General features: G+C 34.5%; 1 protein-coding gene across 8 annotated transcripts in view; it reads right to left on the bottom strand.

The window, feature by feature from the left end:
• The window catches only part of PCDH9 (protocadherin 9), a 980195-nt gene that overhangs the window by 628573 nt on the left and 334182 nt on the right, over positions 1-17440 (bottom strand). For 3 of the 8 annotated variants that reach the window (XM_002712982.6, XM_008260042.5, XM_051850627.3), the window contains exon 3: positions 12986-13087. The exons of 3 other annotated variants lie outside the window; for them this stretch is intronic. In XM_002712982.6, coding sequence (XP_002713028.1) covers positions 12986-13087 — 102 coding nt within the window. The remainder of the gene's footprint in view (positions 1-12985; positions 13088-17440) is intronic. 2 more of the 8 variants (XM_051850628.3, XM_051850629.3) reach the window with 1 other exon arrangement.

The following is a 17440-nucleotide window of genomic DNA, read 5'->3' as shown; positions in this document are numbered from 1 at the left end:
TGCTGAATGTGGACCTCCTGGTGGTTTTGGGCACACCATCTATTTCTGTCATGCATAACATTCTGTAGACACTGAATTATCTTTCAGATTTTTGCTAATAGAAAATTAAAGAAATGAATAACAACTAAAGAGAAGGTTTCCATTTAATTTTTACTTACAATATACCTCCATTCTGATGTAAACTCACTGCATGAACTTTGTAAAAGGAAATGTGAGTCTATATAATTATCAGTAATTATAGTGATTATATGTTGCTTCAACCAGTTGTAAATAGGTTTTAAAATTTTTAAAATAGAAACTATATAAAGTAAAAGTTAAAATCAAGTCAGATTCAATATTATTTAATTTATATTATCTCAGTTATTTTTATATTTCATTAACAAAGATGAGTACATCTCAACTATTTTAGAAAGGTGTAACATTCTGGGGCAAGTAAAAGCAGCTGCCTGCAATATCAGCATCCCATATGGGCACAAGTTCATGTCCGAGCTGTTCCACCTCCTATCCAGTTCCTTTCTAGTGATCTGGGAAAAGCAGGGGAAGATGGCCCAAGAGCTTGGGCTCCTGCCACCTTCATGGGAGAACTGGATGAAGCTCCTGGCTCCTGGTTTCTATACTTTCTTCACATATATGCCTGTGACTTTTACACCACACAAACCTCTTCAGAGATTTAACAGCTTAATATATTTCCTATGATGGTGTACTCTATAGGTTTCCAAATAGAAAACTTTATTGCATTCTTCCCCACTAGGATCCATAGACTTGCACAAAACCTTCAGAAAACTCCACACATTTATGTCAGTTAAGTACATGTTTGAGCTACATTCATTACTAGAACATGCAACTTCAACTGATTAAAAAAAAATAACCCAAAACCTTGTGAGGCAGCAATATTTTTGTCATTCTCACAGTATAGTATTATTTACTGTCATTTCATGTGTGGTTTCCAAACTCATGCAGCAGATACTGATTTATACCTTTCTGTAGTCTACATTTTGGCATTTTGTTACATCTTCAGGATCCTTCAGTGAAAGGTACTATGGTTGTCACTTATTTGAAAGGCTCTTCCCTCTCTGTGTGTGCACTCCATTCTCTTCAGGAAGAGCTGCAGCTCGGCTGTCATTGTGAATGGTAAAGATGTCTTCAGCTGATAAGCCTATGCCCGTGGCACACAGAGTGGCTTCAAACAACTCATTAGCAGAAGCCAGGCCACAGCAAGGTTTGGTGCTGTCCATCAAGCCGGCAACCACTGCTGAGCCCATCAGCGTATCATCTGTCAAGCAGTTTTCTTCCTACAGATAAAACCAAGCCTACTTGTTCTTTGGTAAAGAAAGAATTGACAGAACATGTTTAATATAAAATAAAATATGAGGATGATCAAGCTTTACACGGTGTGAAGTAATTAATAATCCTTAACTGGTGGAAAATTTGAAAATTGATTTATATTTGTAATGCTATACAGGAAATTCAACTGAAAACTTCTCTAAGAATGCCCAGTGAAGCAATTCACAAAACCACCCACACTGTTCAAGTCCTTTTTATGTAACCTCTGGAAAAAAAATTCTACTACACATATTTTTTTAAAAGGTGGGCTATCTTTATATATAGAATTAGATATGAATATTTACATAGAGAAGCAACTCTATATCAGCTTTATATGTTATATTATAAATATAATTGATGTGATAATTTCTTTACCATCTAAATCTATTTATTGGAATTTATCAGTAAATGTATATCTCTATTTACAATGTAGTACTTAGAGATTTTAATGCTGACTATATTGAGCTTACATTTTGTATAAGTATTGTTTTTAATAAACAAAAAAGTATATAATTATCACCTTAATTAAGAATGTGAAATAGCTAGCCACTATAAATTTCAATTTTGAACTAACATGAGTTTTTTTTTTTTTTATGAGAACTAGGAAAGAAGTTTGAATTGAGAAGATAAATAACCAGTGGGACATTCCTCAGACTTGAATGCCTTCTGACACCTGGCTTTCACACACACTGTTTACTTAAGAAGAATTCTTTTTGTAGCTAAAGGAAATTTGATTGCTTTATTGATTTATTTTTTCAGATGACACACTATTGGTATATAACAATACTACCGATTTTTTTCATTGGCTTTGTATCCTGAAATTTTGCTGCCTTTATTAATGTTAACAGATTTTTGGTAGAGTCTCGGGGGTTCTATGTATAAAGTCATGTTATCTGCTACAAAAAAAATGACAGTTTTATTTTCTCTTTTCCAATTTGGATGCCATTTATTTATTTCCCTTGCTTAATTGCTTTTGCTAGGACCTCCAACATCTGTTAAATAAAAAAGTGAAAGTGCGATTTCTTGTCGTGTTCAAGATCTTAGAGAGAATGCCTCCACCTTTTCTCTATTCAACACAATGGTAGCTGTAGGCTTGTTATATATGGCCTTTATTATATTGAGGTATATTTCTTCTATATGTGATGAGTCATAGATCTTATTATAAAGGGTTACTGAGTTTTATCAATTGTCTTCTCTACTTCTACTGAGATATTCATACAATAGTGTCATTTACTCTGTTGATGTGGTATGCCACATTTATTGATTTGCATATGTTGAAACATCTTGGTGTCACTAAAAAGAATTAAACAGGTCATAAAGAATGATTTTTTTTAATATGCCATTGGATTTGATTTACTAGTATTTTGTTGAGGATTTTTGCATCTGTATATTCAAGGATATTGGCCTGTACCTTTCTGTCTTTGTTGTAACCATATCTGGTCTTGGTATGAAGGTAATGTTGGCATCATAGAAAGAATTTGGAAGATTTCCATCCTCTTCTATTTAAAAAACATATGTTAAGAATGATTGGAGTTAATTCTTAAATGTATGGTAGAATTCAGCAGTGAAACCATATGGTCTTGAGTCTTTTTTTTTTAATAAGAGCATTTTGTATTACTGGTTCAATCGCAGTACTCATTAATCTGTTTCCCCATCATTCAATCTAAGATGTATGTGTCCATGAATTTCTCCACATCATCTAGATTATCAAATTTGTTTCCATGTACTTTTCATGGTAATTCAAGTCTATGTATTTCTGTGGTGTCAGTGTAATGTTTCCATTTTCATCTATAATCCTATGTATTTGAATTTTCTCTTTTCTAGGTAAGCCTAACTAAGAGATTACCAATTTTGCTTATCTTTTCAAAGAACTATCTCATTGATTTCTTTTTGTATTTTTGAGTCTCCTAGTCATTTTGTTGTGCTATCAATTTTATTAAACTGGTAAATAGTTAAACTAAAGAGGTTAAAGATGTCTAACATAAAAAAATGTAAGTCACTTATGAAAGAAATTTAAGGAGACACAAAAAAGGGCAAAGACATTATATGTTCTTGAACTAGAAGAGTCAATACTGTTAGAATGTGTATATACCCAAAGCAATTTACAGATTCTGTGCATTCCCTATAAAATCCCCATGCCATTTTTCACAGAACTAGAAAAAAATCTATTAAAATTGCACAGAGCCACAAAAGAACCAAAATAGTCAAAATGGTCTTAAGAGAAAAACAAAAGCAATAGATATTGTACTACCTGACTTCATAATACATTACAAAGGTACTATAATTAAAACAGCATTATACTGACAAGAAAACAAATCCATAAACCAATGGACAGAGTAGACTCTAGAAGTAACCCCATGAACCTAGAACCAGTTGAACTTTAACAAAGGTTCTAAGAACCTGCATATGAAAAAGAATAATCTTTTTATGAGGCTGGCTTTGTGGCATAGTATGTTAAGTCATCATTTGCCATACAGGAATACCATATAGGTACTGCCTTCAATCCTAGCTGTTCTACTTCCATTCCAGCTCCTTTCCAAACACCAGAGAAAGTACTGAAGATGGCTGTAGTGCTTGGTCCCCTGCACCAATGTGGGGATACCCGGATGGAATTCCTGGCTCCTGATTTCACCCTGGTCCAGCCCCAGTCCCTGCGATTGCAGTTATCTGGGGAGTGAACTAGTAGATGGATCACTGGATCACTCTCTCTCTCTCCCTGTCTGTAACTCTGCCTTTCAAATAAGTAAAATAAATCTTAAAAATAAAAAGGATATTCTTTCTAATAAACGGTGTTTGAAATATTTGGAGCTATACATGCAGAAGAATGAAAATAAATTCCTCTTTCTTACAATTTTCATTTTTTAAAAGATTTATTATTATTTGAAAGGCAGAGTTACACATAGAGGAGGAGAGGCAAAGGGAGAAGGGGGGAGTGGGGAGAGAGTTAGAGGTAGAGGGGGAGAGAGAGAGAGAGAGAGAGAGAGAGAGAGAGAGAGAGAATGGATCTGTTGGTTTACTTGCCCAAATGGCTGCAATGGCCAGGGCTGGGACAGGATAAAGGCAGGAGCCAGGAGATTCATCTTGGTTTCCCACGTAGGTGCAGGGACCAAAGTACTTGGGACATCTGCTGTTGCTTTCTCAGGAACATTATCCTAGCACTAGATAGGAAGTGGAGCAGTGGGTACTCAAACTGGTGCCTGTATGGGATGCCAGCATCATAGGCAGCAGCTTAATCCTCTCCACAACAGCTCTGACCCCCCTCACTATTTTCAAAAGTCAGCTCAAAATACATTAAATACCTAAATGTGAAACCCAAAACTTTGAACTATAAGAAGAAAACTTAGAGGAAACACTTGGTAAGGATTTTCCCAATTGGACCCCCAAAAGCACAAGAATCAAAACAAAAATAGACAAATGGGATTCCATCAACCAAAGAGCTTTTGCACAGCATAAGAAGTAGTCAACAGAATGATGAGAAAAAAAAGTTGCAAGCTATACATCTGACAAGTTGCTAATATTCAGAATACACGAAGAACTCAACTCAATAGCCAACAACAAAGCATCCAACTAAAAAATGGGCAATAGTGTTAAATAGATACTTCTCAAAAAAAAAAAAAAGACATACATATGGCTAATGGGTACATGAAAAGTGCTCAATGTCACTAATCATCAGGGATATGCAAATCAATACCTTAATGAGATAATACATTCACTGCCATAGGACTGGCTATTATAAAAAAGACAAAAGATAATCAGTGTTGATGAGGATACAGAGAAGAAAACACTTGGACACTGTTGGTGGGAATATAAATTAGTACAGCCATTGAGAAAAACAGTATGGAGGTTCCACAATTAAAAGTGTATCTATCATATTATCCAACAATCCCACTGCTGGGTACATATCCAAGGGAACTAAGATTCATCTGTTGAAGAGACATTAGCCCTCCAATATTTATTGCATCACAATAGCCAGTGAATGAATATAACCTAAGTTTCCATCCACTCATGAATGAATAAAGAAAATGTGGTACACATACACACAGTATGTTACTCTTCCATAACAAATTATGAAATCTTGTCATCTACAACAACATGGGTGAAACTGGAGGTCATTTTGCTAGATGAAATAAGCCAAGTATAGGAAGACAAATATCACAAAATCTCTTCATATATGGATTCTAAAAATAAAATAGATGATCTTATAGAAGTTAAAAACTCAATTGTGGTTACCAGGTCTTGGAAAGAAAGTGAGGAGGGAGGAATTTGGAAAGGTTGATTGACAGACACAAAGTTAGAGATAGATAGCAGTAAATAATTCAGCTGTTCTATTCTACAGAAAATGTTAATTTACTGTATATTTTGCTATAAAAATGAAAACTAGAACTTAGGACTTCTGAGTGTTTCACTATGAAGAGAATAAAGCTTGAAAGGTTAAATATATTTACCCCATGGGACATTATACAATACATACATGTAACAAAACATGACATAGTACTTCAAATTATGCACCATTTTATATGTCTGTTAAAATTTTTAAATTAAAGATTCAAATAAAATAAACATTTTTATTTTTCTACTACCACCCATGACACTACTCTTGAACTTTATCGTAGCAAACTCCTTTAGTCCTATGTTAATATTTTTGTTTCTTTTGGTTAAATTCCTCCTGTATATATTTGTCTTGTGTCTTGCACATCTTTTATGTTAACACTGTTATACTTTATGGTAATGTGTTGAGATGAGTGTATTCCCTTGAACTCTAATATCTGACACACAATGAACCCTATCTGCTTGCTCAGCATTATGTCCTTTGCACTTTATAATATTGCTTCTGGTTTATTTGCAGGCCATTTATTTGAGGAAAGAGAGAAGGAGGAAAAAAAAAGTAAGCAAGGAACAAAGGAAGTAAGAAGGAGATAGGGAGGGATTACTAATTTGTGACTCATACACAGGTTTCAGTAGAGTTATGGAGAAGCAAAACAGCAGAAAATGATAATTTGCTTTCCTTGCAAAGAACATCCCCAACATCATGTTTGTGGGTATAAAATAAAGAATGTCTAGCATTCAGTTCCAGTTTATGTGATTTAAAGGTTGTATTATAATCACATTTTAAAAATCATCAGTCCACATCTCAAAGAAAATGTGTGTAGTTGATCAAATTTGCACATCTATATATTTGTTTACACCTCTTCTAACATTAATATATTAAAAATGTGCAAGCATAAGTTTAATAGTGTGAAATAAAATGATCTTCATAGGTTTCTTGCAAATATTATCACACATAGGTATTAGAAACAGGACTTGGTTCTCCAAAGGTGTCAAATCATTAGGGTCCCAAAGATTCATGTTAACAGTCGAAGGATTATGGGTGGAAATTTGGTCTAATTATGACATTTAAAAGGTGGGCCTCATGAGAGTTCTCTAGGTCATTTAGGGCTTGTGCTCAGTAGTTCTTGCCAGAGAGTTGGTTACCTAAGAGGAGTGTGCTTCCTCTGTGTCTGCCATCTTACTCACCATGTGATCATTCTTCCATATATGTTCCCCTTTTGCCATCCTCCACTAGACATCAGACTAAAGGATGGTCTGATCTTGATCTGTGAACCTCCAAACTGTAAGCCTCAATAAATCTTTCCCTTCCCAAGTGTACCTATCAGTATTTTTGTTAAAGCAAAAAAAGCTGACTAATATATAGGATGTGTTATAAACAGAGTCCCATCATACTCTAGACTTCAGTCTGCCTTCGGTTTGTCACTGGCTCAATATACAACCATAATTTCTTCTTTAACTGGGATAAATTGTATGTACCTTGAAGATTATCATCTTGAATAAGATTGTAAATGTAAAACACAAGATATATAGTAACAGTTTAATGCATTTTAGTTCTCTTCCCACACAACTCCTTTTACTCACCACCTATTTTTATTCTATTCAATATTCCCATCACAATATCTGACACAATTGGCAATTTTATGAAACTGATAATTTGCTTTTCATAAATTTGTGAATCCAGAAAAATCTGTGCTATAAACTTAAATAAAAAGTCAAAGTATTTTCATTATCAAAATGTTTTTCTCAATTTTGCTGTGGAGATTTATAGCAGAGGCCCTTCCTGGGATATCTTAATCAACCATCTGCACCCATGAATTTCACACTCATGATAACTGCTACATTTCCAAAGTCTGTGGCTAAAATTCACATTTATTTTAAAATACTTCCACCATTCTCCCTAACTCTTAGAGCTAAGATTTCCATCTGACATTGATTTTTGGATTTCATCCCTACAAGGGAAAAGTCTTATCTCAAAAATTCATACAGTAGACCATTTTGTAAAAATTCTTTAGCTTATGCATCAAAAACAGTGACAAGCAACAGCTACTCAGACTGAGATGCAGTCTTGTGTGAATTTCATTAACTATGAGACATTTTCCTAGAGATAGATAGCAGAATACAGAGACTGAAAATGCTATCTGATTGTATTCTAAGCTATTCCATGGGTAAAGGGGATGCGCTATAATGGAAGGTAAGCGGCAATTAAATTTATAAATCAAAGTTGCTTAGTAAGATGAAATATGTTTTTGGTATGAAAATAATGTATAGTTTTTCATTTATTTATTGTATTTTATTTTAACCATTAAGATGCTCTATGCATTCAATGATGAAGTTATGATAGGAAGAGAAAATTTAAATATGACAGTTAGTTTAAATTTCACACTTTACCTGACATCTAATTTAGAAGAGAATTTCAAATATGAACTGTTTTCTGGGACAATTTTTGTGTGTTCTTCAGGAAGAGTCATTAGATTACCCAAACTTTAGAACCCCTTGGATTCTAGTGCTGCTAATAGCTGACCATGTGACCTAGTGCAAGCTAATACATCTTTCTTTTTTTTTTTTAACTTTTATTTAATGAATATAAATTTCCAAAGTACAGCTTATGGATTACAATGGCTTCCCCCCCCATAAGCTAATACATCTTTCATCTCCAGCTGTCGTATGCTTCAGCAATATCAATACACAATCTCTCTGGTCCCTCAGTCAAATAGCCTGTGAGGGTTTTTTTATTGTTTCTTTGTACTTAAACAATATCACAACTTAGTTATTTTTGCAGTTTGTTGAAGCAATATGTTATGGTCATATTTCAGTCTCACTAACTACCGACCGAATTTGATCAAATGGGAAAGCTCTCTGTCTCAGTTTCTCCATCTGTCAAATGAGAATAATAATCTTCCCTACTTTATTAAGTGGTTGTCAGTATTAAATAGGATCAATTTCAACAACTCTAATTTTAAAATTTTACTTTGTTTTAATATGTCTTAAAGAAGGATGCACATTAAAAATTTCATAAATAAGTAGTTAGAACTTACTTGAAAGCATTTCCCTAGTAATATCAAATCGTAGCATGCTTTTGACTCAGTGATACCTTAGAAAAATCGCTATAACATTAATGAAATACTTAGTAATGTCTGGTGACAAAATTTCTCAAAAGCTGATATTAACATTTCAATATAGGTAAGCAATAATCAATATATATAAGTTACATGCGGTGGGTTAAGAATATAAAGGCAACATCAGCCTTGGTCTCATTTTGTATCTAATGTCATAACACAAATTTAATAATTTAATTCAGATTAATCAGTATTAATTGGTACAGACTATGACTCCATTTGAATAGCAGTGGAGTTTTACATAGTTAAGAACCTATGTTAAACACAACAAACATCCTCTTTTTAATTTTATTAAATTTATAAAAAGAGAAAGTCTATGTTGGGGGAAAATAAATCTAGGAAAATACATACGTTTATCAGGTTTATTGCATGATTCAATATAAAGAAAAAATAACATTGCAGGTGTCAACTTTGTAAGTTATAGTCACCTTTTTTATTAATTCTCAAAATGATTAATCCTCAGCTTACAACTTTTCATGAATTGGTCATTAAAATTACATAGTTTCTTTTCTACAGATATTAAGGATTTACACAGAAAATGTGTTTCACAATGCTTTTTAGAATGTTAAGGTTAGCACAACTTCTGTTTTCTCTTAAGGTTTTATTTTATAAGAAATATCAGAGATTATGTGTCCACAACTAAAAAAATACAAACTTGATAGTAAGTGTACTATATTATGATTAAAAAGCCATTTAAACTGGTCAAATAATGGATGAATGTGCACAGAAAATTCCTGAAACATTCCCTGGCATAGAGTATGAGTGACAAAAGTATAAGTTTTCAATGTTATCATCATCTTTTTGCAGATGGCCAGAAACAGAGAAGAATTTATAGAAAATTTAGCTCAAAACCATTCAGATTACAATGGAAGCATGATGTTTCAATGAAAAGTTGTGGAAAAAAGATTTCTAAAAGCAATTTATCTATTTTCCTTGCTATAAATATGGCACAATAGATTTACTTTCATATATTTTGATAATTGGACTAATAATCTAAATAAACATAATAACTTTGTATAACGTTTTTTAATCTTATTCAACTTCCCTAGAACTTCAATAAACCCTATACAAAATGAGTTTTAGGCCTTATAAAACATCCAGTTGAGAAAAAATATGCTTGAAAAAAATTACTTGATTTTTCATTTAAATTCTCTACAAAAATTTTTTAAAAATTTTCAGTAAACACTTCATATCATTGTACTTTTGGTAATCAAAGAGTTGTACTTAGGAGTATGATTTTTTTTACTCACAAAACATACAGATAAAATGTTATTAAAATAAAACAAATAGAATTATTAGAAATTTAGAATTTAGATTTCAAAACATTCTAAGTAGGCCTTTTTATCTTTTATGAATAACAATTTTTTTTCTTCTACATGGTAGGCAACATCATGTCGTTGTCAGTGATTAATGGGAGGAGTTCTACTGTTCTGGATACTTGAAACATACATAAATAATAAAAACATCAAAGAGTTAAACTATGAGAGCTATTTTTTAAACTTTCAAGTGGTTTAATCTCTGGATAAAGAGAGATAAAGGAAGTAATAAAAACAAAAGAGAAAAAGGCATATTTGCTGACATTTAGAAAAAACTTTGGGAATATTTAGGCCTAAAAATTGGGGGGGGGGGTGGTAGAAATGAAGATAAATATGTGAAGAAAGACTTAGGAGATAAAACTGTCCAAAATATTACCTTATCCATTTCAGGCTACAGCTAATTACTCATCCACAAAGAAGTTGTGTTGTTCACTACTGATCAAAGTGGTTTTATCCAATCTACCATACTTCTGGGGCTTTTCAAAATGATAGTCATCCCAGAATTCGGAACCAAGTCATCTTCCCTCACTCGAGAGAGGTGACACTCCGGAGACGCTGTGTGGGCATACGGTCTTGACCTAACGAATCAAGGAAGTCCCCCACTAAGCACAGGACATATGTACGATCTGAAACACCACTGTCTGTTTGTCTAAAGTAGGGAACCCCTGCATAATGCCATCAACCACTGAGGTGCTAGGAATTTACATTGTTATGGCAGCAGCGCTGTGGGTCTCTTTCCTTTGGCTAGAGTTGACATGGTGTGCTGCTCTTAAACACTCAAACATGGGAAAGATACCCCCCTCTCAGAATCCCATGCAGATTACCAAACATAATGAATCTGTGAGTGATAAGAGCCTGACACTCCAGGCCTCTGCCTCACAGGCAACAGTTGATGATTTAGGGAGAGAGAGCTCTGACGGTGAAAATGACATGACAGCAGACAAGGTACCAATGCCTGCTCAGCCACCCCCCAAGTACTTGTGGGATAACTTAGATGACCTCGAGGCAATAACCCATGAGAGGTCATCCCATCCACACCCAGTGAAGAACCCCACATTTGTGGCAGTTCCCAGGCACCCCAGGCTCTTTCCCTAGGCAGCTACTAGAGCCTATTGCACCTACATGTTTGCCATTAATGTAGTAGCAGATGCAGAATTCAGGCCCTGGATTCCAATGCCTGTAAAAAGGCTTCTGCTAACCATTGGTAGAGGATATGCTTGTATCTTTCCAGAGAATGCGGAACAGCCCATTTGGGTACCAGCCAAACATCAAGCCTGCAACTGACAGCCAACCAGAACCAGCTGAAGAAGACTGAGAGTCTGCCTTGTTAGCAGACGCACTTGCACTATCATCCTACCCCAAGAAACTGCCCATAGCCACATCCGCTACTGTTTTATACCCCACTAGCTCTGGTCAGCCACTCAAATGGTCCACAGCCTACATGTGGGCATGACATTCCTGATTACCACTGTTCCTCATTCCTACCCCCATCTGAGCAAGCACTCCTGTGGTCTCCCGTTTTGAGCACTACTTAGTTAATGATGGGTAAGATCCCCTGGGGGACAACCTAAGACAGGCACAGTCACGTACAGAGACCACATGGAAACGGGGTCAACAATGGTATGGCCAAGAGTCATGCCTCCCGTTGCTCAAAAATAAGCGAAAAGGGGGAAATGTGGTGGAATGAGAAGGTCATGCCAAGATAGCCACGGGCAACAGAAACTGCCTGGCAACAGGTCATGATTGATGACTTCAGAAACCACACGACAACAGAGCCTGACTGACAACAGGCTGTGATTGGATGGCTTCAGAAACCACATGACAACAAAGCCTGACTGACAACAGGCTGCGATTGGATGGTTTCAGAGACTGCCTGGCAACAGAGCCTGACTGGCAACAGGCTGTGATTGGATGGCTTTGGAAACTGCCTGGCAACAGGCTGTGATTGGTTAGGGCATAGACTGCCCCTTGACCAGATTGGCTGCCTTAGCTATATAAGCAGCTGTAGCAACTGAAATAAAGGAGTCTGCAGGCTGCTTGCCTCAGGCCTGCTTTCACCCGACTCCCGGGGTCTGTGTGGTGACTCTGCTCCTCTTGGCCCCACCACGCTCTTCCTCTCAGAAACGAATTCCACAGCAACACTTTAATATGAGTTAATTTAAAAATATAATTCCTTAATAATGCAGAACTTCTATTGCCATCAATGTGAATATACTTAACACTACAGAACTGTGCATATAAAAAATAATTAAGATGGTATGTTATATGTGTTATTTAACCCAATTAAAATAGGTAATGTATTTCTGCATCCAGCCTTGGTGGAATAATTGCCACTGCAATAGACAAATTAAAAAAAAACCATAGATTTCCTATATTTTATTATAGTTGAACTCATTGTTTTTAAAGGAAAGTAATTATTTCTTTAAAACATACAGGGAAATAAAAAAACAAACAATAAAAATAGTAAACAGAAGAAATTATTAGTGAAAATTTCAATGTAACCAGTTCATATTTTACAGATTTTTTTAATCTTCCGTGAATATTGAGGGTGAAGCAAAGCAACCAGCCAACATAAATTTGCATATTTTTTAGAACAACAAAAAGAATTTAAAAAAAGCTGTCATTATTTGCTCCAATAAGAGGTAAAAATCCACACTTTTATTCAATCATGAACATCATGTTTAATAGTTGGACCATTAATCAAAATGAAAAAGATTATTGTTGGATTTTTCTTCTAAAATTGCTAATTTAAAGTTATTTCAAAATACACTGGTATTAAAATGTGACTATAAAAAAGGTTGGCAAAGAAAATATTTAAAATAGTTATCATAGAATATTTAAAATCATGATGAAAATGAAATTGTTCGGTTCTAACATGGTCTCTATAGAGATAGGGCATACCTCATAATGGCTTTCTTCATTCTCCTGAATGTGGAAACCGGCAGAGCTGGGACATTTCTGAGGAGTGACAGGAATATTGTCACTTTTGCTGTGTGAGTTACACTGAAAGAGATTACCAAATAATTGTGACAAACTACTCCAAATTCAGAGTGTCTATTGAGAGATACGGCTTGTTAATAAGAGCCCAGTAAAAGTAATACCATTTGGGCTAACAAGGGTCTATACTCATAGACATGTGCATTAATATTGAGCCTTTACTAAAAATATTTTTAAATTTCCCAGGATAAATTGTCAACATGTTTCTACTAAAATTAAATAAATATAGCCTTATTTTACCATTGTCTCTTCTTTTTGTAAGGAATATTTACTTATTATACTTAATACTCTAACAGCTAAAACTTTCAAGGAGTTACTGTTGGGTGAGGTATTATTTAAGGTTTTAAGATTCATTATACACCATAGAATTGTGACAAAGGCATTATTATTATCTCCACTTACTGGTGAGGATATTGAGACAAAATTTTTTCCCAAGCTTGCCCTACTATTTGGTTTTCTGGTACTATTCCCTATATCCTTATCTGCCACATGAACTGCCATATGAGTTTTGCATTTGAAATAGGAAAAAATGAAAAGATTTCTGTCCAAAAATATTAGTTCATTATGTCTGTACTATATGGAAGATATTTTTGAATACAGATGAATGAAAATAATTCACTTGGCAATGGATATAAATTGTAGAACATAAGATACTAAATTATGAATTGCTTCTTTCTCTGTAAAAATAGTGTCTGTTTTCCATTTCCCTCATCACTTTCATTTCTTTGATTCCTTCTTTCCTAAATCTCTAAGATTCAGAGCAAAGAATGTTTACAATGTTTGCTACTCAGGCACTTATTAAGCATGAATTTTAGTTTCTAAGTTTTCTATTTAACAAGAAGGTACTGTAATACTCCCAGAGGAAGTTCATTATGGACATATTTTCTTTCTTCTTCCATTAGACTATAATGTTTACAGATATTTTTATGATATTAGGAAGGAATTTTTTTTTTCAAACTAGGTCATGTTTTTTTATTTATACTGAAATGTTACTGTCCCCAGCTGAAGGAAAAATCTGTTTGGCTGGTATTGTCAAGATGTTAACTCTAACAAATTAATGAGTTTTCAATTTTAGCATATTAAATTCACTATATTTTCAATTTAAGCACACTATTTTATATATTTAAACTTGTTATAAAACAATGACGTTATATTTTAAAGATAATTGTTTCAGAGACATAAGTCCGTGACAAGTAAGAAGGCGTGACCCTTAACTAGCCATATGATCAACCTTTAAGCATGAAAAAAATATTTTATGCCTGTCCTTTCTACAAATAACTAATTTGAACCCTGTTTAACATCTCCTCTTAGGGACACTTTATGTGTAATTCAAGGTATGGTGACTTTTTTTTAAAGATTTATTTATTTGAAAAGCAGAATGATAGAAATGGTGAGAGGTAGAGAGGTCTTTCATCCATTGGTTCACTCTCCAGATGACCAAAATAGTCAAGGATGGACCGGCCAAATCCAGAAACCTGAAACTATACCATGTGACTGGCATGATTCAGCTTGAGTAATCATCTTTTATTTCCCAGGGGCATTAGCTAAGAGCTTGAACGAATGCAGAGTCCCTGGGACTGGCACCAGTCTCTGACATATGATGTGGGCGTACAAAGTGATGGCTTACCCAGCTTTGCCACATTGTCCACTCTGGTGATTGCCATTTTAATATCTGCTATCAGTCTAAATTTCTGTTATCTGTAGTTTGTAAAATGTTGTTCCCAGCAGTTCTTTCTAAATTTGAACAACTTCATGGTTAACTGCCGTAGCCTTTCTTTGATACTTCTCCACAGCAGTTTCCTTATCTTTTTAGAAAAACAAAACACACACACAGAACACAAAAATAAACACAAGAAAACAGGTTTGGAATTAAAACAGTTATTTTCACCTGTGATGTTCCTAGACATTGTAATTACTCAATGCCTCTTCCTAGTCTCTTGATGATTAATATTTTTAAAATATCTTATGCATTATACACTTTTTCTTTTTAAGAAACATTTCCTAAATCTCTGAGGCCCAGCTGCGTTGCCCATCCTGCTGTGTATTACAGTCACGGGGATGGGAGCACTTTTGAAAATGTCAGGAGCTAGAGTTTGCTGCAATGGTTAAGATCTCATTTGGAACATCCATATTCAATATTAGAGTGCCTAGTTCAAGTATTGGTAGGCACTCCCAAACCGACATCCTGCTCATGTGCACCCTGGACAGGCAACAAATGATGGCTCAAGTACTTGGATCCCTGCTACCCACATGTAGACCTGGATGGAGTTCCTGACTCAGCCTTGCCTTGGTTGATGAGGGCATTTGGGGAGTGAATCAGTGGATGGAAGATTTCTGTCTCTTTGTCTCTGTTTTTCCAACTCTCAAATAAAAAAAAGCAAAAATAAATAACTAGAAATTTAAAAATTTTTAAATGTCCATAACTAAGGTCCATCTTATATCAGTAAGATTACAGCTCATACAAACACACACACACACATAATATAAAACTTCTTTGGCCATCAACAGCACACTATAGAGAATTTTGGCCTTGCTCTTTCATCGATGTGATATATTCTTCCTCAGCATGTATTTTTTATTTAGCCTGTCATATTTTTTTAACAGATGTAGTTCCTATGAACCTGACAAACATATGTGTATAATGCTTTACATTGTAACATATAAGAATGCATGTATTACCCACAAGAAATCTCTATAGATGAATAGAAAAGACAACCCATTAACAGATAAGAAAATAGCAGTTGATCCAGACATGGAAATAAATATTCATCATGATATGTGAAAATGTATGCAGAGGTTGTTTAGGGACAGACGAGAGAATTATTACACTTTTAAGTCTGATGAGTATTGAGAGACAGACTGAAGGTGTACCATGGTTAGCACATGTTCAACAGAAGGAACTATATATACAAAGACATATAAATTCTCATGACTTATGAGTCATTCAATAGTAGTTCAACCATGAGAAACGTGAGGACTGATTTGAGAATAGAAAGATGTTGTTATTAGTGCTTTCAGTTCAACAGTAGAACCAATGATGAGAAGCTTTAGGATTGGACTTAATAAAAGTGAAATAACAGGATAGGTACTTTATACATGGTGTCATTGCTAAGTGTGAACTTTAAATATCATGTCTTCTCTCAATCTTCCCAAGGAAATACATATCATAAGCAATACGAGTTTGTTTGCAACATGACTGTGACATCCAGGCAAATCCTTTCACCAAGCAAGCTTCCCTCCGTAGGAGTCTCCAGTGTCTCATTATGGAGCAACCTGTTTACAGGACAGTGAATGACATCAAAGGAAACATGTAACTCACTGTCACTTCCTCACTTTCCAGAACTTTTTCAGTGTTAGAGTGTAGATCGCCTATGGGAATTACACAACCATGAGTCAAAGACAAAAAAGAAAAGGATAGAACTGTAAATAATATTTTGAGTTCAAATATTATAAATAGCCAAAATTTTAAGGAAAATCATTCTTAAGGGAAAAGCAATTTGTTAACTATGATCCTTCTTAACATGTTTCTACTTCAGGGACAGTTGGGGACTGGAAAGGAGAGGTTTATTTTCAAAATATCAAGATTTCTCTCAACAAAAAATTTTTAATATTTTCCAAATTTAATGTGAATAAATATACAATGAATTATGGTTAAGATGGATTTGCAAAATCAGATTTAATAATGCAGGGTACATACGCAAACCATGCCTGAGTGGTTGAGAGCTCAATAACAGCAATCATGTTCAATAGAAATCACAGCAAATACATTTGTTTTGTATTTTAAAACCCATTTGATGTTTTCTATTACCTACAATCAATAGTCTTTATTTGAACATGTGGATAAATCTTGCTTCCCAAAACGCCCATTGTAGTTCCTTGGAAAATTGCTATTCACTACCTATAGAAGTATCTACTCAATCTTACCACAAAATCAGGTGCTTTAGCTCTTTCATTTTTGACACAAATTCCTAAGAAAGCACTTCATAGCCATGATATCAAGAGCAAAATATCAATGGCAAAAGCAACAAAAGTTTGATGAAAGATCATATAATCATAAATAAGAAGCAGCTATTTTTGTTGTTGTTGTTGTTAAAAGGGGTTGCTTTCCATTTACCTCACAGCTCTAACACAGGAGCAACATGTGTACTATTATTCTATTACTCCACCTATCTTCTTACAAAATCAAGGCTGTTTGCTAAAAATCAGTTGTGCTGTTTGTTATATTCTCTGCAATCTTTATGGAGGCAGTAGCCTTGTATTTTGTGCTATAAGTTTCACTAAATAACAATTCCATTGGTTGAAAAGTCCCACATAAAATGCGATTTCTACTTGTTTTAATAAACTAAGAATTCCTTTCAT

The sequence above is a fragment of the Oryctolagus cuniculus genome, chromosome 9, assembly GCF_051225735.1.
Source record: "Oryctolagus cuniculus isolate XC-2025 breed Fujian yellow rabbit chromosome 9, ASM5122573v1, whole genome shotgun sequence".
Lineage (NCBI taxonomy): Eukaryota > Metazoa > Chordata > Mammalia > Lagomorpha > Leporidae > Oryctolagus > Oryctolagus cuniculus.
The sequence above is the reverse complement of the archived record's forward strand: the minus strand, read 5'-3'. Positions and strand labels throughout refer to the sequence as shown.